This window comes from Bombus pascuorum, chromosome 15 (assembly GCF_905332965.1).
Source record: "Bombus pascuorum chromosome 15, iyBomPasc1.1, whole genome shotgun sequence".
Lineage (NCBI taxonomy): Eukaryota > Metazoa > Arthropoda > Insecta > Hymenoptera > Apidae > Bombus > Bombus pascuorum.
The window spans coordinates 7,586,411-7,612,145 of record NC_083502.1 but is presented as its reverse complement, the minus strand read 5'-3'; the positions used below and the strand labels follow the sequence as shown (position 1 = coordinate 7,612,145).

General features: G+C 33.7%; 5 protein-coding genes and 1 long non-coding RNA gene across 9 annotated transcripts; 3 read left to right on the top strand and 3 right to left on the bottom strand.

Annotated features, from left to right (window-relative positions):
* The first annotated feature begins 38 nt into the window (after positions 1 to 38).
* Positions 39 to 10,125, top strand: LOC132914448 (protein RCC2 homolog). The gene is made up of 9 exons (XM_060973580.1): positions 39 to 379; positions 1,027 to 1,248; positions 1,324 to 1,425; positions 4,459 to 4,474; positions 4,702 to 4,709; positions 7,309 to 7,520; positions 8,385 to 8,625; positions 8,865 to 9,712; positions 9,804 to 10,125. Exons 1-9 carry the CDS (start codon positions 319 to 321, stop codon positions 9,972 to 9,974), a joined length of 1,881 nt encoding a protein of 626 aa, XP_060829563.1. The 5' UTR covers positions 39 to 318; the 3' UTR covers positions 9,975 to 10,125.
* Positions 2,698 to 6,451, bottom strand: LOC132914446 (AN1-type zinc finger protein 2A). Its single transcript, XM_060973579.1, has 3 exons — positions 6,067 to 6,451; positions 4,824 to 5,135; positions 2,698 to 4,697 (listed from the first exon to the last, which is right to left on the bottom strand). Exons 2-3 carry the CDS (start codon positions 5,117 to 5,119, stop codon positions 4,367 to 4,369), a joined length of 627 nt encoding a protein of 208 aa, XP_060829562.1. The 5' UTR covers positions 5,120 to 5,135; positions 6,067 to 6,451; the 3' UTR covers positions 2,698 to 4,366.
* A 935-nt stretch (positions 10,126 to 11,060) lies between the features above and the next one.
* On the bottom strand, positions 11,061 to 13,198 carry LOC132914443 (uncharacterized). The gene is made up of 5 exons (XM_060973575.1): positions 12,900 to 13,198; positions 12,382 to 12,839; positions 12,107 to 12,318; positions 11,854 to 12,040; positions 11,061 to 11,642 (listed from the first exon to the last, which is right to left on the bottom strand). The coding sequence occupies exons 2-5, from the start codon at positions 12,835 to 12,837 to the stop codon at positions 11,415 to 11,417; spliced, it is 1,083 nt and encodes a 360-aa protein (XP_060829558.1). The 5' UTR covers positions 12,838 to 12,839; positions 12,900 to 13,198; the 3' UTR covers positions 11,061 to 11,414.
* Positions 13,199 to 13,529: 331 nt separating this feature from the next.
* Positions 13,530 to 17,502, bottom strand: LOC132914445 (ras-related protein Rab-18). Of its 2 annotated transcripts, none has more exons than XM_060973578.1 (5): positions 17,393 to 17,502; positions 14,991 to 15,121; positions 14,787 to 14,904; positions 14,395 to 14,712; positions 13,530 to 14,336 (listed from the first exon to the last, which is right to left on the bottom strand). In XM_060973578.1, the coding sequence occupies exons 2-5, from the start codon at positions 15,056 to 15,058 to the stop codon at positions 14,169 to 14,171; spliced, it is 672 nt and encodes a 223-aa protein (XP_060829561.1). In that variant the 5' UTR covers positions 15,059 to 15,121; positions 17,393 to 17,502; the 3' UTR covers positions 13,530 to 14,168. The 2 variants fall into 2 exon arrangements, with proteins under 2 accessions (XP_060829561.1, XP_060829560.1); XM_060973577.1 differs by lacking the exon at positions 17,393 to 17,502 and adding an exon at positions 15,581 to 15,921.
* Positions 17,503 to 17,555: 53 nt separating this feature from the next.
* LOC132914426 (uncharacterized) lies at positions 17,556 to 25,720 on the top strand. Of its 3 annotated transcripts, none has more exons than XM_060973534.1 (11): positions 17,556 to 17,696; positions 19,494 to 19,598; positions 19,994 to 20,132; positions 20,697 to 20,861; positions 20,934 to 21,465; positions 21,578 to 22,135; positions 22,234 to 22,677; positions 22,770 to 22,958; positions 23,078 to 23,943; positions 24,098 to 24,541; positions 24,864 to 25,720. In XM_060973534.1, exons 1-11 carry the CDS (start codon positions 17,683 to 17,685, stop codon positions 25,056 to 25,058), a joined length of 3,651 nt encoding a protein of 1,216 aa, XP_060829517.1. In that variant the 5' UTR covers positions 17,556 to 17,682; the 3' UTR covers positions 25,059 to 25,720. The 3 variants fall into 3 exon arrangements, with proteins under 3 accessions (XP_060829517.1, XP_060829519.1, XP_060829518.1); XM_060973535.1 differs by lacking the exon at positions 17,556 to 17,696 and adding an exon at positions 17,723 to 17,898; XM_060973536.1 differs by lacking the exon at positions 19,494 to 19,598 and having other exon boundaries at positions 17,562 to 17,696.
* On the top strand, positions 17,905 to 19,371 carry LOC132914452 (uncharacterized). The gene is made up of 2 exons (XR_009659597.1): positions 17,905 to 18,116; positions 18,198 to 19,371. It is a non-coding gene; the product is annotated as an uncharacterized LOC132914452 (long non-coding RNA).
* Positions 25,721 to 25,735: the final 15 nt, after the last annotated feature.

Genomic DNA, 25,735 nt, shown 5'->3' with positions numbered 1-25,735 from the left:
TATATTTTTTTATAAAAGTCATGTAATATAAATAGTATTATCTAACAGCATTTATTTTAGTCAAATTTAACCAGTTAACTGCAGAATTATTCTTCAGAATTATCTATCGAAACATTATTTATGCTATATATAGAAGATAAATACTATGGAAAATGAATTGAGTATATGGTATATGGTATATTTTTGTTCACCGGCTTCGCCAAATATAGCATGAATGTAGTGTCAGTATATCGAGAGTCTTTGTAAAATTGAGGCTTTTTTTTGCAAGTTCTATTACCTTTAGTTTGCAGAACTTCTACTTATTTTAGATATCCGATAATGTTTAAAAGAAGGCTTCAAGCACTCGGATATTTAGAATGGGACAAAGTTAATATAAATGGTTCGTATTTAACATTTGCATCAACAAGGAATTTTAACATATTGATATTGTCACAAATAAAATCTAATATCTTCGAAATCATATTCGTTAAACGAGTTAGATCGGGAAGAATGTTTATTTTTCTCGAATATTTTAGAATTTGTTTAATAATTGCATAATTGTAAAATTCGACTTTGACTTTAAATTAATCTTGTTCTAATAAATAAATTCATTTCAGGATAAGTTACAGAAATTTAAATAAGAATATTTCACATTCTTTTAGTATTTTTATGTCAGGCAAATACCTGGATTATTTTATTATTAACGTTAAGAAATTATATTGTTATAGGTTATAATGACCGGTATAATTTATCCTATTAGAATAGTTATTACAATTGTGTCTAATATTTAAAAGATTTAAAATTGCATAATATATTATATTTAAATATCTTGTGATAAGGAAATATTATATCAGTTGTTAAAAAACATTTCGACGGCTGTAACCTACGAAAGTCTAATTTCTCTGTCACTGAATCGTTTTTACATGTTTAATATGTAATTCTTGGTAAAGAATTTATTCATTCAGTAATTATTTTCGTTTAGATTAATTATATTTTTTATAAGATTTTATTTATTTTTGTAATATTAGTATTATTAAAATGTTGCAGATCCTCAACATTTTCGTAAAGTAACATTATGGTTAGAAGAACAAAAGATACGTCAGTATAGTATACAAGATCGAAAAGAGCTACGCGATATAAAAAGTGAAAGTTGGCCTAAAACTTTTGCCAAGTACTGTGAGGATGTTAAATGTCCAATTTCAAGTAACAATATGGATCAACTTGAATGGCTAATTGGACGCGCTATTTGGTTGGAGGCAGAGAATAATAGTAAATATTTATTCGTGAATGAAATCAAAGATTTAAATAGAAATTTCTTACATAATCATTAATTGTAATTTTCAGCTGAGCAGTATTCGAAAGATGTAAAAGAAATAAAATTGAAAATGAAACAGGAAGCAATGGTGCCACATCTTAAGTCCACAAATCCGCTTGACAACTTAGATTGTGAGTATATATAATATAGATATTTTTTAACAACTTATATATTTGTTTATTTTTAAATAATATTTTGCATTTTAGTCGTTTTGCTATTTTGTACCTTTAACAGTAATAAAAATGATGAAACATCTGTATACAAATATTATAAAGTATTTTATGAAATATATGTTATGTTTTATAGCCTTTCACTTAATTTATTAATATCTTTTACGTTGTTAACGTATAAAGTAATTACATTTTTGAGCTTTCTATTTTATTCTTTGATTTATATGTTTATATGTTTTGACAAATACACAGATAAACTTCCAAATTACGCTTCATTTTGATAATTTGAAAGTTGTTAATATTAAATGTTCCTACTTTTATAAACACATTATCTTCACCGTTTCATGGTCACTAGTTGAGAGTACTGAATTTAAAAATGGGATCTATTCTGTGGCAAAACTGCTCCGAATTCCGCAACATCCGAATCATTTGGTCACGTTAAAAGCTTGCAGTAAACTAGTACAAAGAAGATTAAATTCCGAATGCTTAAGGAATCCAAATTCCAAAATTATTCGAGGCAAACCCTTCCCTATTATGAATTGTGATCCTGGTTTCCAACTGAAGAAGACTGCAGTGGAGAATGCAGCTAAAATCCTTGCTCTTCTTTATATTCAAGATATTAGAAATCTGCAAACGAAAATTAACGAAGTGATTGTTCGTGTGCAGAGTGTCACAGCTAATCCTAAGACAGATACCAAGTTAGGAAAAGTTGGAAAATAAGGAATTATTTATTCTGCCAATAAGGCCATTTGTTATGCTACTTTATGGCGTATATCAGATATGATAAAAATATTAAACGAAATCTCGAGGAGTTTTTAAAAAAATACGTTATTTATCTATCTTAAAATCAAGGTAATTGTAACGTGTGGTATAGTCAAGAAATGGTAATTATTTATTAAAATAGTTACGAAAATTAGTTTCGTTTAAACATGTACTCTGTACCTTCTATAGGATACTTTACAGAAAATCGAAATACTTGAATTACTTTGTTACATAGCCTTATGTGTATCTTTTCATCATAATGATATTATCTAATTGGTATAAATAAAAATCAAATCAGTATGATAGGAAGGCAGTCATAACAGAGGATATTACATTTTGTTGCAAAAAAATGTTAATTCACTCAGCTCAAATGTAAATTTAATTGAAGATTAGTAACAAGTGAAGTATAAACATTTTGATTTTATATACTTGTATAAGTGAATAGTTTACTTTATTAAGAAAAACCTATGATTCAGGTATTTTGACAATATTTATTAAGTAGGAAATTATTATAATCATCGAATAATTCTTAAATGTATATATATTTATAAAACTGATTAATAAAGTATTTCAATATCAATCGCTATCTTTGTGTTCTCTTTCCTGATACAGTTGATTTTCTTCTAGGATGGAGTACAATATTCAGATGTAAAGATAAAATTAAAAATATAAATAGTAGGTTGCATATTTTACATTTTGCCAATAAATATGCAAGTATCTTATAGATTCTTGTTAAATTAAAATCTAAATCGTCTTAAATTATTTTTAAGAATACAAATGCAAATTGTATTTATGATGAAATATAAAAAGTCTTTATATTCAAGAAATGCAATTGTATTCAAATTATTAATAATAGAAATATTGCTTTTTATGTGTTTAAAAATTGTGCCAAATTGACAAAATACATTTTAACAAAAATTAAGCTCGTCTACTAAGGCACCATTCTATTGCATTTGTAATTTCATTGTCTGCAATACTTGTTGCGCAACATCTCTATTTCACTTGTAACTTCTTTGTTTGCAGGCTTTGTAAAACAAGGATGCATTTATTGTAGAAGCAGCTGTTGCACATTCTGAACATGCCTCTGTCAAATGACTAATACAGTTTGCAGACAAAGAAGTTACAAAGCAATAAAATATTATTCTATCTGACACAAAGAAATAGAGGACGTGCGAACCGCAATGAATGCACACGACACTCATAGTCACAGAATATATTCATTTTATACATATATCAACGAGAAGAAAGTAATATTAACAATAATAATGAAGAAGATTTTTTTTTTTTTTAGTAGATTTAGCTGGACCTGAATGTAATAAGAAGATACAAGCAATTGGTGCAAAGTTTAAGGATGGAATTAATATAAATAAAAGCTTATTGGCATTATGATATATCATACTTCGATCAGAGGCTTCTACAACATATGTTGATTATAAAGACAATAAGCTCACAAGATTGTTACAGAATTCTCTTGATGGTGATTCCATAATGCTAATTATTATAAGTCCATAGATGACAATTCACATGAAATAAGGAACGATAAATCAGACACTAAAGGTCTCAATATTAGATCAATTACATAAATTAAGATAGGGGAATTAAGAATTTCCTTAGAGGAAGAAATGTTGTAACGAAGATGAAAATTACTGGACTTTAGATTTCTTTAGATTTACATTAATATTAAGGCACTCTTCTTTGAGGCTGCCCTTTAATATTCTTTCTAAAATCACGCATATTCGGCAGGTAATGTTGCTAGTGATTATTCAGATTACTATAAGATTTAAAACAATCTTATCATAATATAAATATTGTGCAATGTTGAGTTTTGTAATTAATTAATATCATATATATATTTTACATTTGTACAAAAGGTGTAACTGTTATAGTCCATATACCTATGAATTGAAATGATCTATGAATAAACCTTAAAAGTTTATCTTCTTTAAATATTGATATAGAAAGTTCAATGGTTAAGTTATACGTTAAGCTGAACTATATGGAAATTTATAGTCATTAGATTGCTTTTATCGCAAGAAAATCTCTGAAAGATATAACAATTTCTCTATATTTATGCAGCTGAAGAACATATCTTAAAGCGATTGGAAAAATTTGCATGGAATTAAGATTAAATTGTATGGAATTACGAGAGTCTACACCTATCTCTATTTCCAGAAGGTACAGCCTCGAGCGTTTGTTTAGCAGTATTTCCCTCTTGCATCGAAGCTTGGAGAGCTCTCGCGAGAGCTTCGTCTTCGCTCATACTGCCTTGATAATTCTTGAAGATATCGCCATTTCTCCTATTTACTGTCATATTATTTTCTAGGGCATCGAGCCGTTTTCTCCGTATCATTTCCTCCTGGCCCATACACGCGTGATCTGTTGGATGTCTGTGCTTTAGACAGAAATTCTTACCGCAATCGGAACAACGTACTTGGATTATTTCTTTAATTTTACAACCTTTTGAGGAGCATCTAGAATGAAAAGTATTTATTTAAAAATCAGCTGACTACTTTTTACAACAATTACAAGATTATTCAAAATCATCACCTTTGAAACAACATAAAATTTTATCTAAACAAAATTTTGTCTTATTTTACCTATTAGAAAAAATTTTCTGGCTAGGTTTTTTCAAATCTGATTGACATTCGTCATCAATATGTTGCCCAACTGCAATATCTGGAGGGTCACCACGTTTTATAGGCACTGGAGCATTACAAAGTGGACATACTGGAACTTGAATATCTTTTTTATAAGCGCTTGGGCAGCTATGGTTATTGTATGATATGTGTTCAGAACAAAAGATTGCAGAACATGCATCACATTTAAGAGGTAAGAAGTCCAATCGATTGCAGCTGTTCTCTGAACAATGCTCTCCTAAGTTTGGGAACTCCATCTTTTACGAAGAATATCTGCAATGAAAATTATATCACACTTTATAATATATGTAGGCTAAGGAGCGAATGGAAAACGGTGTTCTCACAGTACGAACACAAGTGATCGATCGCGTTTGAAATTAAAGTACAATGTAATCAAAATTAAAAGTACATATGTATTAATTAACACGATCGCCTACAACACTCGGTATCGCGACCCACTTACGTTTTCGTTGTTGAAAATTAAACACGATCAAACTTACCGCGCGCAACTTTTGACTTTCGGCCTTTTTTGTTCGACAATTCAATTCTTAATTCTACGTGTCGGTCCGTTTGTATCGGTTTACATACCGGCTGATCGGCACGACGGTTACGCATTCAGACTCCGGGCATTAACCGTCATTGCCGACGAGCCGGTTCCCATTTTATTATTTTTGCGACGGTAACAATTCGGCAATAATTTTCACCTTCGACTCGTCGCTGTTCGTACCGACGCACATATAAATACGCATACACATACGTCCGCTTCCTACATGCACGCATACATTTTCAAACATGTAGTTTTATAAATAAATTTGAAAAAATAACATAATGTATCTGTGAAATTAAATGACGAATACAAAAGCAGCGATGATGGATGCAATTAAATAATTTAATATCGAAAATATTATTGAAGATGTTATGTTCGTATAAAAAAACGAAGTTGAAAAATGGTTTACAAAAAATGATAGGAAATTCCTGCATTTCGATTTATTTTTCCATAAAAAATCAACCACCTCTTGATTGTACTATACTTAATTGTGTCGCCCTATATAAATAAATTATAACCTCTACAGCTATATACAATGTCTCTAACCTTTAAACTTTAAAAAGTTAGTAAATAAAGAACTACATATATAAACAACAAGAAATGTAAAGAAATGTAAATAATAAAAATAATGTAATATAATTTTGTGCAAACTCATACCTCAAGTTACGTTCCAAACAAATAGGTTACAATTCCTTTGATGTGTTTAAAGTTAATTAATGTTTTATTTTTAATATATGTATATATATCACAGTAAAATAAATGCCACTTTAAATAATTAAATCTTTCATCACAATATTCAAAGTTTTCGGAATTGAAAGGAAAACTTCGGGAAAGAGTACAATTTTCTTAAATGTAAAATTGAGGACGTAGATACTTTCTCAAACTGACTGACTTTTCAGATTTGAAACGGATATAAAGAATCCAAACTTACGAAACGGACGGAATAATCGCGTCACTCAAAGAATAACGCGAATTAAGCATGACGTTGCTTTCAAACGAATCGGACATGATGTCTCGATTAGTACTGATCAGATATTACAATTTATAAACAAATTTGACGACAATTCAAATCCTCAATTGATCCAAATTGACAATCTTTCGTCTTATTTCCTATATGTAACTGTTAATGAACAAATTAGTCATTCTATTACCCAAAATTTTAATTCGCTTTTATATTAATTTCTCAAATATTCGAATATAAGAATATAATTTTCACGAGATTTAAAGATACACGAAATGCATACATGTAAAGTACTATAAACCAAGTCTATTCCTCGATCACGAAGTCAAAATTAAATAAATACATACATACAGTATGCAAAAATGTGTAAAATATCCAGAATAGAGTGTTTATTATAATATTTGGTAGAAACAGATATTTATTTAAATTCTATTTCTTTAGAGATATGTTCATAAAAATATAAGAATACGTAGACGCCCGGAGTCCATTAATCATTAAATATGATCAAGGTCAAACAAATCAATGAATTAATTAACAGTCACAAACTGGCTAGCACGTGCTGGCACGATAATAAAACATTTTTAATTGTATGAGGAAAATAAAGATTTTCGAGTGCATTTAATTTTTATTGTGTATGCGAGATTTAAATTTTCGCGCGATTCGAAAATGATCGTTCGGTTCCCGCGTTCCGTGTGCTTGAAACGAGTGGACCACGGAGCGCGCTCTCAGCGATTTACAATCATAAACTTGAGTTTGCTTTGTACTTATCACTGGAGCATGGTTTTATTATGATTTTTGAGCGCCAGGTGGCCGCGTTTTTGTTGTCCGTTTGTCGAACAGTACAGGTCTCAGCGCCATTACATCGATTAATGTCATTGTATTGCGCGTCCCGCGGTAACTAATTTCCCCCGAGACGGATTAAATTCGAAATAAAGGAGATTCGGCCGATATGTCGACTAAACGTAAAATTCCGGCGACGAAGAAGGGCCGCGCGAAATCAAGGAAGGTTGAATATGACGAGGAGGACATCTCGAGCGAGCACGACTCCGAAGTTGATGACGCTGAGACCGGCTCGAATGCCGACGGTGAGGACGCTGCCGAAGATGATCTTGCCGATGTCTCCAGTATTCCTGAATTGCCACCGCCTGAGGTGAAATTATTTTCATTGTTTTCATATACTTATTTGTCCCAGGCCGACAGGATATTGGTGTCTGAATGAGTGAGAAAGCGACATTGGCATTTCGACGCTGATAAGCCTCACAGTCATACATTCAATGAAAAAGAATTCGTTTCATAAGAGGAAAGATCATAAAGTGATGATTGTCTGTACTATCAGATTTTTAGAGAATTGGAAAATTGGGAAGCCTGTGCAAAACTGTGTGTTTAGAGTTCTTCGTCTATAACATTTTAATTTATAAAACATCAATTGTGTACACTTAACATTGCTGCATTTAGCACTGAGACTTCTGGGCAAGTGCTGTCTATCATGAAAAGATTCCTGATGTTTCATCAACATTGCAGTTAGCTTCGTCAAGAAATTAGAGACACGGCAATGTAAAGTGTAGCAGTGCATAGTGTAACAATGTTAAGTGTGATAATCCAGGCTGTGAAAACAGCGTTAATCGTATTTATTTGATGCCTTTATTATGAACATAATGTGACAAAAGCAGAATTTGGAAGTTTAAATGTAGATCATTGAAAATAAGATTGCTAGCCTTCAAAACATAATTGTTAATTATAAATGTCAAATGGCTGCTATTATCTTTTAATTATGGAAATAAGCACGATACAGTTTGGTAAGGGTTTCTTCTACACTATCGCTCAAAGATACCTGAACACTTGTTCATTTTCCGCAAGATGTATTTTAATTATAAAATTATGGATAAAATCAAACTGCAATGATTTTATTCTTTATAATGATCATAGCTTACTTATAATTGGCATTTATAATCGTTGAACTTTGTATTTTGTTATTTGACGAGCTCTTTATCCTCAGATTCTTTAATTATTTTAGGGAGGATGGGGTAAGCCTGGAACATTATTAATGTGTGGTCTGACAAATTGGGACATGGCAGGACGTAAAGCTCCACCGAAAGGCGTGAAAGTTAATGTAGGGCGTAGTTTGTGGACCCCACATACTTTCAAAAATTTAAATGGCGCTAGAGTCAGATTAGTTGCTTCTGGCCCGGCTGCTTCTCATAGTATTATTGTTACTGAGGATAATAGATGCTTAGCTTTTGGTAGAAATGATAAAGGTAAATGAATGAAAGGTAAACAAAACTTATCTTATGATTAAGTATTACTATGTAAGTAAATGTGATTCACATAAATTGAAAGTTTGCAAGATTTGTTTAGTCGTATCATTTCTGTTGGTACTGGACTAACAAATTTCTTATTTGATACTAATTTCATGAGAATATAAGTTTCTACTTACACGCACGCACAAATTTTATAAATAGATTGTTTAGAAACTTTTATGACGTAACTTTTGCAGGTCAGTTAGGTGTTGGTGATACGAAACGTCGGGATGAACCTACGGAAGTCACAGCATTAAAAGGTCATACAGTTATAGGAGCATCTTGCGGCCGCAATCATACTTTATTTTTAACAAGCCGCGGCATCGTATTTGCCGCTGGAGACAATAAACTAGGTCAATGCGGCGTTGGGAAATCCGATGCCTGCATTGTCTCTGCCACTAAAGTAAAGTATTCTGGTCCGCCAATAGTGAAAGTGGGTTGTGGTGCAGATTTTTCGATGATACTAGACATTAAAGGTGGTCTACACTCGTTCGGAAGCCCAGAGTATGGAGCATTGGGCCATAACACAGATGGGAAATATTTTGTAACGAATACGAAGATGGCGTTTCATTTTGAGAAAGTGCCTAAGAGAATCGTTTTATACATTGAAAGAGCGAAGGATGGCCATGTTACGCCGTTAGATCGTGTTGAGATCACGGACTTCAGTTGCGGGCACCATCATACTGTTGCAATTGATAGCAAAAATCGTGCATTCTCATGGGGATTCGGAGGTATCGGTCGTTTGGGCCACAACGAGCAACGAGATGAACTAGTGCCTCGTTTAATTAAATTCTTGGAGCCGCCTACTCGTGGTGTTAGGGCTATACATTGTGGTAGTACTTATAGTATTGCCATCAATGTGCACGGATCAGCCTTGATGTTCGGACAAACGAAACGTACCGGAGAGGCAAATATGTATCCAAAACCGATCCAGGATTTGTCTGGTTGGGAAATTAGATGCGTCGGATGTTCTCAGACTAGCGTAGTAGTCGCAGCGGATGATTCGGTTATCGCTTGGGGCGCTAGTCCTACTTTCGGTGAATTGGTAAATAATTGTATAACGAATAAATCTTTTAACAGAGAAATCTTTAGCAGACTTTTAAACTAAACTCCTCTTCTTCGATGAATAATTACAGGGTTTCGGTGAAATGCGTAAGTCCTCGACTACCCCGATGGAAGTGAAAGCGTTGGAAGGTTTGTACATTACTGCTGTTACCTGTGGTCTCTCTCATACGCTTATGATTTGTCGAGACGAATCTGAAGAAGAGAAGACTAAAATTAACAAACTTCAAGTATATTCCGTTTAAATCGGATAATTTACATTTTAATTACTCATAAAGTAAACGCTAATCGAATTGTCGCGTCGATACATTGGGAAATTTTTTCTATACTCATCGCAATCATTATTACATTTAAGGAAAAGGAGAGAAAAGAAAATCGAATTGTAACAAAAGAAAATTATTACCTTTAATTAAGCCAAGTTGTTTTAAATAACTTGAAGGAAAGATTGAAAGATCTGTGAACAATTTATTAATAGACTGCGAAAAACGTCCATACAGAATATAGACTTAACTGTTACTCTCTACTTTGTACTTCCACTTTTACTTAATAATATGAAGAAAAGTTTATCATAATAGGGAACCCCATTCTGTTAGTAGCTCAGGATATAGACCAAACATATAGATAACAAAAATATATTTTGATACTTTGCTATTTTATTGAAGTACTCCCTCATTCTCACTCACTCTCGCTTTATCTATCTCTTTAACAAGAATGGAAATAGTTGATACGTATGAAAAAGAGTGCTGGAAACTGAGAAAAAGACACGTTATGGAATTTAACAAACACTGCCTTTACTTTTATTACTCATTTTAATGTATTTACAACACAAATAGTCTATATCATTGATTCATTACAGTAGTACCTGAATCATTAAATCTGCAGAAATCATTCTTATATTCTATGTACAGGGACATTCTATATGCGATTATACAGAGAAGGAACGCGGATTTTATGCTTTAAATGACTGTTATTATGATAAACATATAGAGAATGTTTCATAAACTCATTCATTTTTATGTTCACAAGCATGAAACCTATTTTATCTAGCGACGGACAAGAACAATGCTTTTTCAAAAAGCCAGCATTGTTTATCATACATTTTAAACTAATAATTGTTTAACAGTTACACTCAACAAAGAAAATTTCAGTAAAAGAAAAAGATATATATTGTTAATTACTGTATCATATAGGGTAATCACAAAAGAGGATCTTGTAATAAAATTAAACATGCGATTCTTTTGAACACTACATGTTATACACAAAAACTCATGTATACGTATTATAATTAAGGCTATCCACGTCATTACTATCATTAGTGAATATAATCGAAATTTTATATATAATTTTATTTTAGAACTGCTAATAACGTAATATAAAAATCCATACAAATGTAACATAATGTCATATGTTTAAGAAGGATTGTAATTAGATTCACTGCCACAATGTATTTGGAGTCTTTTTTTGTATTACGACAAAATGAATTTAATACTTATTCATTCCATTCTGTTCCATGTAACACTTTCATGGGATTACACTGCACCATTTTAATAATCTTGGAACAAATGTACAAGGCAAATTACAAAATAAACGAGTTTTTTAAAGAATTTTTTCTAAAAAGCCTTTTAAATATCTATCTTTTATAGAGATTTTTATTAGTTGTTAAAATGCTCCAAATAAGATAATAATCAGGCATTGCCATCTTCGTCTGATACATTGATTTTACATGAACTGCATATATCAGGAAATTCACAACTTCCTAATTTTCTAATTGGTCTCCATAAGCATTTCCAACATTGTTTTTCAATACGATATAACTCTTGATGATTTTTACAAATATTACAAGGGATATTTCTTATTATAGCCTTTTGATTCAGAGTTTTAATTAATCCCTCTTTTTCTAAATGTTTTTTATCCTAGTTTAAGAATATTAATGCTTTATGTTTATATATATACATATATATATGATATATATCATATATATGTATCATATATCATATATATGTATCATATATATGTATATATATATATATATATATATATGATATTATACATTGTACTAATTATTTTTAATGAAATAAAGGAACTATTTTTCAAGCATTGAAAATTATTGTAAATAACACTGACAATAAGTTTATGATCCATTTTTATAGTAGATAATGCAATTAATTGTTGATGCTTGTCTTTCTCCGTTTGAGAAATGTTGTTGCAAGTCCACTGCAATAATTTATATCCTATGAAATGTACTGGATCTGATGGATTGTATTCTAAAGTTTTAGCCACCGCCCATGATAATGGTACCATGATATTTTGCCTATTATAGGAAATTAGAGAATGAAAATAAAACAATATTTCTTAATATCAAACAATTATCATTTACCTTAAGTAATCATTTTGTTGTGCTGTTAATTCATGTACTGTTTCATTTTTTGCTAAAATGTGACATTGACAAGCATATTGTTGGTAACAATCTGGTCGACTAGCAAAACTGAAACTGCTTTTAGAGCTATTTGTCCTGCAACTCTCTTGTGTTATATCTAGACAACTACAGGTTCGTTCCAATATAGTTAAACTGCATTCACATATTAGTTCCTGTAGAAAATATTAACACAACAGGTATGGTATACAGAACAAGTTAAACAATTGTATTCAAACCTCCGTAATTGAAAATTTTGTTTCCATTTCATTTAGTCCTAAATCAATTAACATTTCTTCCGTTTCTTCATCGATTCCGTGTTGTTCTACTAATTGTATGACGTCTTCTTCTATTCCAATGTGTTTTAAAAATTCAATTATTTTAGATGATGCAAAATTAAGGGGAGATTGCCAATTTAAAATTCCAGGAACATCAATGCCACTTAAAATTAAATGACGAAGAATAGTTGGTGTTTGAAGTACTACTCCATATATGATAATATTCCAACAATTTATTTCACTTAAACCTGTAGATCTTAGATTTAAGATCAGCCCGTCGTTAAACTTATTGAACCACATTTCTTTGAACTCCAAATTATGAGGTTCTATATCAAATTCTCTAAAATAAAGAAGTTCACAATAGCTAAGACTGACGAGGCCCAGTTTCATTGCTTTTATGATGCTGTATATGGGCATACCTAAAAATGGAGTTAAATCAATATAATTTTTGTTTTAATTTATGCTATAGATAGGGACACCTTTCTTTCTTAATTCCTTTAAAACACTAATGCTATATAAGCCACTATAGACAGTGATCCATAATCTTTTATCGTTTATTCCGTTAGAAATAATTTTCAGTGTATTTGATTGCGCATGAATTGCACATTGTTTAAGTCTGTTTGTTAATAACTTTAGTAATTTTTCTGTGCTCCATGTTCCATATATTTGAAGTCCTTTATTAGTTAGGACAACGTCCAATTTAGTTGCGTGTAAAATTTCTTTTGATGATAATGTTGTACGTGATTCGATGGAAGTATCTCTACAAACAGTTAATTGATTCCAAGCAAGAGATGTACCTCACAATTTAAAAGTTGTTTCAGATATAATTGAAATATTGTAACTTAGTTTACTTTTTATTATGCGGATATTTAGTAACGTTTTCATAGCTTCTGCGGCGGTCAAATAACATAACTGTTTTATTTAATTAATTACATACAGATTAAATTAATTTTCAGGACACACGAAATGATTGTTTAAGATCAAATATTCTAACAGGCAACTGTTTATATCACAGAGAGTGAGATATCACATTATTCTACCACAATTTAAATGGAGAAATTTATTTTATTCATAAAGATAAATACATTAAAATAATTTTAAGTAAATAATTTTATGTATGAGATAATTATTGTTTATTTGATCACATTTTAAAAATATAATCGTATAAAATGCAGAACATTAAATAAACATATTTAACGTAATATTGAAATACATTTTGTTTACATATGTAATGATATGCATTTTACCTATTTATTGTTCAAATAAATATCAAAATCAAATCAATATCATGATAAAAAAACAGATCAGAAAATATTGAAGCTATAAATGCTGCAGCGCATGCAAAAGCGTTCTCTACAGGAGTTAAAGATACCATATTTGTTTATAGCGTTGCTGCAGTTCTATTGATATTTATTAGTCATTAAATTATGTGCATACGCATAATATATTTACATGAATATAAATTTTGTATTACAAATACCTATAAAATTTAACTATTTAACAAAGAATTAGAAGATAGAAGCAAACTCATTGTATATGTATGTATCCATCTTTGATACATAAGGTACAAAATATTTTTTCCCGTAACATACACAAAGCAATATAATGTGACATAGTATTATTCACGTTTTTGTTTTCAACGATCTCACTCTTCAATATCTAGTTTTTGAATAAAGTTTAGACCATATTCAAGCTATAGTTTCTTTTACAGTTATCACTGGCAGAATTTTATATTATATTACAATCATTTAAATCAAACTGCAATAACAATTTGTATGTGGTTCGTGTGGCTGAGTCTCATCTGCCAATTGTATCCCTCTCTGACCTCTATGTCTTGCACCTCCCATATTACCATTACCATACGCTGCGGATTTAAGAAGGGCATGTCGATCCCAAAGTCCAGGAGTTTGTATTATCTACAAACAGTATTAATAGATAAGAATTAATAATTGTAAAGAAAATAAATGATTATACCTTTTGTACAAGTTCTTCGAAACAACATTTGATTCCGTCTGCCGTTTTAGCGCTGCTTTCAATGTATAGGGTTTGGTGTCTCCGGGCAAATTGTAAACCTTCTTCAGTGCTTACTTCTCTGTTTGGTAAATCTATTTTATTACCCACTACCATTTTAATAATATCTGTCTTATTGCAATATGTATTCAATTCGTTAAGCCATGTTTCTAATTTCATAAAAGTAACTCTATCTGTAACATCATACACTAATATAGCGCCTTGACCGTCTCTGTAGTAACTAGGTGTTAGAGTACGAAAACGTTCTTGTCCGGCAGTGTCCTGCAATAATTTTTGAATATATTATATTACATTAAATGAAAAATATAAATTTTGATACAACTGAGGTAACTAACCCAAATTGCAAGTTTCACTGTATTGCCATCAATTGTGACTTGTTTAGTTCTATAATCCATGCCAACTGTGCTTTGCATATTTTCATGAAATTCATCCTCAGTAAATCTAAGAAGTATGCTGCCAACAATAACAATAATATAATATAATATATTGACTCAACTCTACATAGCATTAAAAAGTAATTTATTGTTTTAAATAGGTACCTTGATTTTCCAACATTTGATTCTCCTATCATTAATAGCTTTAAGACTGTTAATACATCTTGATCCATTGTCGGTATTATATCACAGCACTTAGTCTAAATATATTACTTATTCTTTTGATAGCGTTGACACTGTTAAAAATGAAATATAAAAGTTAATAAAAAAAAAAATTATTAAATTTTTACCAAAATGTCGATTGAAACATAGTTTATAATTGTGAGAAAATTCAGTAAGTCTATCTTAATTTGAAAATTGTTAATTATGTACTAGATAAAAAATAGGCAATAATTTATATATATATAATTATATATATATATAATGTCACAATTTATCACACACACACACGCATATATATATACAAATACAACAAAAATATATATACAATATATATATACAATGTTACAAGCGTATAATTGCATAGGATTTAACATCGATTATTGTAGAAAGATCGAATAACAGAACCCAAATGTAACAAATATTGTTTACAAGACGATAAAAACTTTTTATATACAAAAAGGTTACAAGTTACAGGTTGATATTAGTATCATGAATACTTGTGGCTTCTCCTTAAATCTTGAATAACTACTTACCGTAAATACGTCACTCGGATTTAATGAATGATATCATCCTTTTTTGCAATGCATAAATGAAAAATTCTGATGCACTGTTATCGTGATACGTTCTAGACTCTAGACGGTAGAAAAAGGAACGTTAAAATAAATTGTAATATAGTTGTTGTAAAATAGTGCAGATGTCGTTTGCATTTGATTCTGGCGAATTAGGATAAAAAAAATACTTGCGATAGTGTAAATAAATTTCTTTTCTTGTTGTGCGTTTAAAGAAGAGAACATAACACTTGTGGGTAAATTATCTATTTATAAGTATTCAGGATTAGGTTGTTGCGCAACAGTTAGCGAATAGGAGATTCCATTTTCAAGCTGTTTGTAATTTGACAGACGTAGAAGAACAGCGAATGAATATGATAGAGGGATTGAGAGTCGGCAAAATTAAAAACCTATATATCGGTGAGGCAACACTGGTGCAGCAAGGAAATTTGTTTATTTTCAGTTTTTCATTAATAAAAATTTCATTAACATATTGATGAGATCTTTCTGATTAAAATGAGACCAAACACGATGTAATTTGGCTCACTTTAACTTGGTTTTATTAAAAGTTTATAACTGTACGCAAGCTGTTCGCAAACTGTTTCCAAAGTCTTGAAGAGAGGAAAATTTTAAATAAAAAGAGTTTTGCCGTTGCATCAGTGTTGTTTTATTGATACAAAGACGCTACAGATCTTTAAAGAGAAGCCACTGCCGTGTCACATTACTCGCGTCACTGTTTCAAGGGGGAACCACCTCCTCCTCAGTTGTGGAGATAAACCATAGACAGTTATCGTTATCGGACAGATTCTTGCGGACAGTTATAGACGATTCGCTTTTGAACCGCGGAATACATTCACTTTATATAGTTATTTTGTACAATAAACGGCAAAAGAAATTAACATGAATGTTTGTATAATACATCGAGAAACTTAACATGTTAGGAAAAGGAAAGAATACTAGTTATGATAAAAGACAACTTGTAATTTGTCGTAGAAAAAAGGATGAAAGTTATCGTGAAATTGCATAATTATTATTACTAATTATAACAGATACTATTAAAAGGTATAAAGAGGAGCATTCCGAATTTAAGAAATAAGGAGGGCAACCTCTTTTTTTTAAGCCTACTGTAAAATTAGATGTTATTGTTACAGAGCGAAATTGTTTACATATTTTCGAGCTACAATAAATGGTTCATACATTTTCATAGAGTAAACAATACGATATTTAAGTCACCCCCTCTTATACAAAGCAACAAATGTAAGTAGAGATAGTGTGCTGTGTCCGAATATTAATGTGAGTAATTAAAATGACATGACAAGTTATAAACAAATCCAAAGTTTCAAGAAACCATTCGAAAGTGCGTGTCTGGGGACAACTCACTATGCTCAAACATGGTTCAAACGAGTAAAGATACGACCATGAGCATTTCTAACCTCAACTGCGCGATACATACATACATACGTTATCACTTACGAATAGATAACAGTTTTATCAAAGATGTCAACCATCAAAACACGGTCGATTCTTATGAACAGTGTCTAGTCTTGTATTTATAGTTATCCAACGATGTAAGCAACGTAGACCATCCCAGTAATCAATCGATATTCATCTTAAGTCCGGGAAGTGTAACGTAACCGAAAGAAAAAAAAGAGAAAAAAAGAGAAGGAAAAAAGAAAAGAAAAGGAAAGGAGACGAAAAATAAACAAACTAAAAGGAGGCAAGATAAATCACGATGCATGGGATATATCATCGGTGAGTAGTATCCGATCGCGAATCGAATCGCGAATAAATACTCACAGACGTGGAAGCGCTAGAGAAGAGCGTTCGAGCGCATCTTCGGGACGATATGTCGGGAATCTAGGATAAAGTAAGTTTTTGTTCGCTATAGTGGCAGAACGTTGAAACTCGCAGAAGAAAAAAAGATGGCCGCCGGTGGGCTGCCATGAAGGGGCTGCGTCGCTCGTGCTCGTGGAAATGGGACGTTGCGACATCGAAGTGTCACTGCAGCGCTCGTGAAGTGTCACAAAGTGTTCACCGAGTGACGTGAGGTGTTTTGTTTTCGCTGATACACGGATTGATTGTTCGCGATGGCTTCCGACGGGTAAGAATGAAATTCGTTCGATTCTAGGGGAATGGAAATAAGTACCATCGCTGCGATATAGTGGCTATGTTTCGCGGATCGATAGTGAATTTTTTTCCCAGTGACCCGTCCCAGTTTTCTCACAGAGAGCCTCGTCATATTCTTCGAACGAACGATAGTGTTTCTCTTAATGATTTTTAAGTTTATCAATATACATAACTGGGTGGGTCTTTAAGTTCAACAAGATTCATTTTAACAATTTCATATTTCATGTATACAGGGTGTCCCAGCAACTGTGTTACAATCAGCAATAGGGTGATTTTACGTGAACAAACAAGTCGAAACTATAGAACAAAATTTGTTCGTATGATGCCTCGTTCTTGAAAAAAACTAATTAAAGAATTTGTAAAGTATACTTGAACTTGGCTAATTACAGACTAGGTACGAATAAAGCAATCAGCATTAGGTTATTTTGCTTGTGAAAATAAGTGGAAAATGTCAAATAACATTTTTCCGTTCCAGGTCTCAAGATTTTCAAGAAAGTAGGAAGTTACTTATGAATTGGCCTAGCACGCATAATATATTTCTAAGTTTTATGAACATATACTATTCTTTATCTTTCGCTTATTTTCACATGTATTTACATGTATTACATGTATGTTCAATGGCCAAGTTCAAGTATATTTGACAAATTTTCAATCTCGATTTTCTCGAAAACGAAATGTCATATGAATAAATTTTATTCTATATTATCGACTTGTTTTTTCATGTAGAATCACCCTATTGCCGATTGCAACATAGTCGCTGCAACACCCTGTATGTTCGAATTATCGAAGTCATGCGTGTGTCGCCTTTTCCTCTCTGTCTCTTTCACCACTTTCGTTTTTTCCGCTCCTTTGTATACAACTATGCACGAATGGATTTCTGCTGCCTATTTCGGTCAATTAAACGGATAGCATGACATCAGACGGTTGCTCGTATTGCAGCCAGCATTCCTATCAATTTATGGTTACAGGGGCGGGGGAGGGGGGGTGGACACCCTTTTATTACAACGAAACTTTCCTCGTTTTTAAATGTTTGCACTTCCCCGTTGTTTCGAACGTTTTACTAGAAGGACCAAAGCTTTTTTTCCCACGATAGGGATTTCTAGTTTATCTACGATATTTATTACCTAAGGAAAATGAACTTCGATAAAGCGATTTCGTGTCCCATTTTTGCCCCGTAAATTTGACAGAATGCTATCGATTAATTATTTATATCTTATGGCTAATCTGTTGCGATTCTATCTCCCGGTTTACTAAAACTGTATTGGGCCGGTTGTCATTAAATGTACTGTATATAATATCCCCTCGATCTAATCCATGCATTAAACATACCGTATATATATATATATATATATATATATATATATTCTCTTTTTTTTTTTCACTTTGCCGCACTATTTTTAGAGTTTTTAATTATAGTAATAAAAAGGAACAACAAATTTATCTTCGAGTGCATCCCACATGCTTTAATGATTTAATGTGTGCACTAGTGATTTTATCAGGTTTAAATATCGCTTATATACTTTTTAATAATATTTATTTTAGTATTGTTATTAATCCATACAGTAGATTTTTTCAAGTAAATTTTCTATAAAAAAAAAAAAAAAAAAAAAAAAAAAAAAAAAGAAAGAAAAAAGAAGAAAAAGAAAGAAGAGGTTTTCTGGAAGAGAATAATAAAATTATTTCCTTATGATAAATTATTTCAATGAAATTAATATGTGTTATTCATAATCATCTATATCTCTAAAATAAAAAATCCTCTGTAATATTGCAGTAGAATGGAATGGGTAGAAATTATAGAACCTCGCACCAAGGAGCATATGTATGCTAATCTCACAACTGGAGAATGTGTATGGGATCCTCCACCTGGTGTACCAGTGTAAGACAGAAATATATATATTCTTTTATAAGTAAATGCTCCAAGATATAATTAACATTGAATTACATTGCAATGAATTACAAAGTCAACTTCATCATTAAGAAAAATAATCAGTTGCCTAAAAGATTAAACTGTCTTTTTGATCTAATCAGCTTGGTGAAAGTTATCGTCATGTAAGCTTTTCCTTTTATGATATAGGAAGCATTTATAATTAACAAGATTTCTACATGACACATGTATGGAATCTTAATGTTCTTTGTAACCTACATTTAATAGTAGTCAAAGCGAATAGTTCTATATTACTTGATGAAATTTATTGGATTGTAACGTAAATAATAGTTCCTCAAATATTGGGCATTCATATGTATATGTCATTGTTCCGCTTTTTATTATAGGAAAAAGACAGATAACAATCAATGGTGGGAACTATTTGATCAAAATACTTCACGATTTTATTATTACAATGCAACATCCCAGAAAACTGTGTGGCACCGTCCAAGTGATTGCGACATCATTCCTTTAGCAAAGCTTCAGGTGAGTGATTCACTTTGATAACAAATATGTAATTTAGAACGGTGGTGATACAGTATTAAAAATATCCGTCATACTGTGCTAAAAATTAGGCGGGCCTCTTGAATATTTGAAATTCCATTTACTGATAAAAGTCTGTTGACATTGCGTATATTTACTCGCTGAACATAGCGTTTGACTTCTCAGGGATACAAATTCCGTGGTATGTGTAGACATAATGATTTAGAAGCTTTTCTATACATCAATGTTGTCTCCCCGTAGGATGTTGAAGATATAAGTGAGCAAGCTGTCTGCTCTCCATACAGCTATAAATAGCTGTTTGTAGCTAGGAGAAAAACTCTGGTATACATTATACCATATTGAAAGCATGAAAATCATTTCAGAACGTTTTATGCTTTGTTCGCTTGTACCACATTTTTATTTCCTATAATCCGCGGATAATATATTTTAACTTTAAATGATTTTGACGAATAAGGAGTAGTTGGTTATATTTGTTATTTACTTTGTTTTTAATAGTACTGACATTAGATTTAATAGAAAGAGTTACAAGAATTTGTCGTATTGTAGACATTAAAGCAAAATACAGAACCAGCAAGTAGTAGCGGAGCCGATACTCAGAAATCAACCGAGCCAAGAAAGAAAGAGTCTGTATCGACACAGACACAAACTCCTTCGGTCAGCCGATTAACAAGGTTTAATCATCAAGAAAGTTCCAATTTATCTTCTTCGTTGGTAAGTCCTTTGTCATACGGTCTTTGTGTTAAAAGAACGATCGATATAGAATTATGCTACCTTTTATTATAGCAAAGTGGTAGTGTAAATAAAACGAGAACATCCAGTGTTGGCGTGGACCTTCAAACGTCTCCCCCTTCTCCATCTCCATCTTCAAGGCGGCATCATCATCATCACCACCACCATCATAATAATAGACATCATAGGCATCATGAAGTGCCCACAACACGACGTCAGCATAATCATTCTCAGGATTCTGGTCGATCTAGTGACAGTTCTGTTTCTCACAGTCGCACGTCTTTGGAATCGACTGGGTATCGATTGTTGGATTCTCCTCATCGGCATCATCATCGTTCCGTCGCCCAGACACCGGCAATTCAAGCACAATCCTCGCCCAGGCAACACAGCGGTACGTTGGAAGCTAGGGGGCACAAGAGTGGCACTTTAGAAAGTGTGAAGAATCAGAAATCAGTACCGTTGGGTGAACCGCCTCCGTTGGGTTTGTCACTCTCAACTAGTACTCCCCTATTTAAGAAGAAGACGTTTGTTGATTCACAACGCGAGGGTAGGGCAGGGAATTTAGAACTGGAAAAGAATAAAAATGGTAAGAATGTGAGTTAAGTTTCATTAAAAAATTAAGATCTGTAATAATCTTCGTTCAAGCAGAATGCAAAGAAGGAAGTAAGAAATTACCTCAAACCGTTTTGTTGCTGTAGGTAGAGAAAGTAGTAGAGGTTCGTATGGTCCTGAACCAAGTACTTCGCCATATCGGGAGTCATTGATGGAATCTAGATTTAGGCAAGAGATGCCTCCGTACCGTCCGCCAGAAGTTCAGTTGAGTCATAGTTATAAATCACAGGGTGAGAAGTATGGCTCCCTGGTGGAAAGCAGTAATCGTTATCATAGAGATAGAGATAGGGAAAGGGAAATTCATCATAGGGAAAGAGTAAATAGTTTGGACAAAACAAACACTTCAGCCTTTTATCCAAGTTCCATGCATCCGCGTAATATGAATAAGCAAGATAATACCGGTAGTATAGGAAGAAGGCATCATGGATGTTCAGTGTCGCTTTCAGAAGCGAATGTTAGAGATATGTACGGCGCAATGTTAGCCGAAAGAAATGAGCCTTCGAAGAGCCTTGTCAGAGGTGTGGGCGTTTTGAGCAATACGTCGAAGCAGAGAAGCCTTGAGGTTGCAGAACGAGAAAGAGAACGAGAGCGTGATAGAGAAAAAGAATATAGAAGGAATACTGCGTGTAACAATTCGTTGGATTGTAAGTACGACGATAACTCGTGTTCCTTTAAAATGAATTGATATCATCGGTATCTTGAATTTTAATCCATTCTCTTTTCTTCTCTTATATGTTTTAAGGCGTGCCGCAGCCACTGGCTCGCAGTTACAGTTTTGTACAGCAGCAGAAGCAGCAGCAGAAGCTGCAACAATTGCATCATCATCATCATCATCAGCAGCAGCAGCAGCAACAGCAGCAGCAGCAGCAACAGCAACATCAGCAACAGTCAAGAAGAAGAGATAGGGACGATGATTCTATGCACGAGCGTTATCTTATTAGTCAGAGTCACGAACAACCTAGACAAAGGCTTAGCAGTAATACTAGCAGTAGCAATAGCAGTAATAGTAGCAGCAATAGCGCCGTGGGCGAAGAAACAGAAGGGCTGACAGAGGTAGATGATAGTAAAAAGAAGAGGAGCAATGGTAATCCGAGTCCACCTCCGTGCTTTTATGGAAATCTGTTACCTGACGACGATCATTTGTTGCCGCTTCAGCATTATATTCTTCAGCAAGCAAAACTCTCAGGCACGTCTTCAATAGTAAAAGCATAACTGTATCTTAGATCAATAATACTTAGATTAATAACACTTTTATATAATAAAATAATAATCTTATAGGTTGTTACAAGTTTGGGGATCCGTTGTTAGTAGAAGAAGGTGACGATTCTTTGGACGAAGAGGGTGGAAGAGGCGAAGGTATTGGTGGAAGAGCCGATGACGATTCCGATGATCAGTTTGCGGACGATGAAGCAGCGAGCAACCAAGGTGATTCGTCCAGTCAAGAATACCTTGAAGATCACTATGCAGGTTAGTTATTATTTATCCAAGAACTAAGAGGAACGAGGATTTAATTAAATTCGTAAAAATATGTATCTCAGTACATTGAAATGATATTTATATTATTATTATTATTATTATTATTGTAGATTTGGGTAACTACGATACTGCTGGATTAGCGACGTATTACAATACTGCTGACACTCTAACGAGGCCACAAGTACGACCACCGTCGCCACCGAATATCGCCTCGCAAGCCGATACAAGAGAAACCGTGGTGACAGCGACTACAAGACAGCCGCCAGTTCCACCGTCTACCGCGATAAGCTCTGTTCCTAGCGTTGGTATCGGTGTGGACAACACAGACGTCGACGAGGCGAGGCGCGATGACAGTGCGGGCGGTGGCGACATCGAGAAATACGCACAAGACAATCTTAATCTGAACTGCGGACGGCCGAAGGGACTGAGATTGTTGTTCCGGAAAAAGTTCAGCGTCCGCGACATTCTTAGTTGGTCTAAAGATCCTATACCACAGCCAATGCTGGTAGTTGTAGATGGTGAAAAGTTACTGAAACGGGAAGCCTGCAATCTGTTTAGGCTGGTGCAAGTGTATATGGGCGATCGGAAAGCTAACGTAGGAATGACATTGGACAGTGTAGCTATGGACATTGTGAATACAGCGTATTCGAAGCCGCCATTACGGGACGAGTTATACGTCCAGATATGTAGACAAACGACAGAGAATCCGAGGAAAGAAAGTTTACGTAGAGGTTGGGAATTGATGGCTGTCTGTCTGGCGTTCGTGCCGCCCAGCGCTACGTTCGAGCCTTATCTCGAAGGCTATATGAACAGACATCGTGATCCGAATTTTCAGTTTCCGGAAGTGGCCAAGTGGCCGATTCACGTGCAAGTTAGTCATTATGCAACGGTCGCCTGCCGTCGTTTACAACGAATTGGAGCACATGGCAAGCGACAGCCTCGCAAGGCTACCATAGAAGATATTGATCAAGCGAGAGTATGTTTCTTCCTTTCACTACGAAACCTTATTTTACTTTATTCCCTTATATCTTATTTTATTTGTTTACATTTTACAAGTGGCCAGCACAACGTTACCTTAAATTTCTTCATACCATGAAATGGAGATTCATTCGCTTTTAATTTAATCGTAGATTCAGATTTTCCGCGCGTCCATGTTTGGGGCGACGTTATCGGAAGTAATGGCCCTGCAGAGAGACAGATTCCCAAATCGAGAGTTACCATGGATACAGACCACGTTGACGCGTCAAGTGCTCGCTCGAGGTGGTATCTTGACGGAGGGGATATTCAGAGTGTCCGCGGACGCGGACGAGGTCAGTGCTTTAAAGTCGTGCTTGGACAGGTTCGAGGATGGTACGATTTTGGCAGCTTCTCAAGATGCTCATGCACCGGCGTCTTTGTTAAAATTATGGGTTCGAGAGCTTTACGAACCGTTGATACCTGATTCCTTCTACACGGAGTGCGTGTCGATGAGGCACGACGATGCCGAAGCTTCCGCAGCCAATGTCGCCGCGCTTGTAGATCGTCTGCCTGATTTGAATCGTCGTGTTCTTTGCCATCTAATACGATTCCTTCAGGTTAGTATTCTTTCCTATCAATTAGCTTTACTTCTGTATGATTACCGAATGTGAAGTACGAATTATCGATTATCGAAGATACCTATTCTTATCGCTCAACTGTCAAAGTAGCGAATCGTTGATCGAAGCGCGCTCCTATTTACATTAGGCAACTATAACGTTAATCGTCGGTACCAATCAAACGATCAACTGTCATTCCTGCCGTAAATTTGTCAGAGGAGGTTGATCGAAACTAACGGGCTCGCTGTAGAATGGACCCGTTTCTCTTAGTTTCTCGTTTCTTCATTTGGGATTAGCGCAATGTATAAAATACTTGTTTCAGATTTTCGCCAGGCCGGAAGTCGTTGCCCGTACTAAAATGGATGCAAACAATTTAGCAATGGTGATGGCACCAAATATACTGCGCTGTACCTCGCAAGATCCTCGCGTGATCTTGGAAAATGCACGAAAAGAAATGGCTTTTGTTCGTACTCTTATCGAGTCATTAGAAACTGCTTGGGTCGATGATCTTCACTGACCATTCTATTGCGCGCTAGAAAAAGGAACGCTCTAGACTACTATGCCAAATGAATCAGCTGTATATTCACATGTATTGTTAGTTATTTCACTGTTTCTCTATTATCGTTCTCACTTTTCTGTTTTTCTTTTTCTCTCCATTTCATTTCTCTCTCATTGTCTCTCAGACACGCGCTCGCGCGCGCGCGCGCCCACACACCCACACGCACACACGCGCGCGCGCCCGCCCACACAAACACGAACACACTAACACACGAACACACACACGATGGCCCCATAGATCCGTGGATGTTAGTAATGGTAATTTAGTGCTAAAGTTATTACCGAGCTAATCACCCGTTTCCCCCGCTCCTCGTTTTTCTATTTATTATTTATACGCAGATTATATGTTATACAGATAGAGATTATTAGATTATATTATGTATATCGCTATATATTCATATTATATATTTTACCAACCCTTGTTACCGCGTTGAACAAACGCGGACGGCTTTTTTACTCGATCATTGTTGAATCTCGTGTAAGATAAAAAAGAAAAAAAAAAAATCATGTGTTACCGTGTATAGCTGCACTCCGCGATGATCTTTTTTGTATAAGCGACGAATTCACGTGTACAACGTTTATCGAGGAGTAAACATTGCAAAAGATTAGCAAGCTGTACAAGTGTGTTTCTTTTCC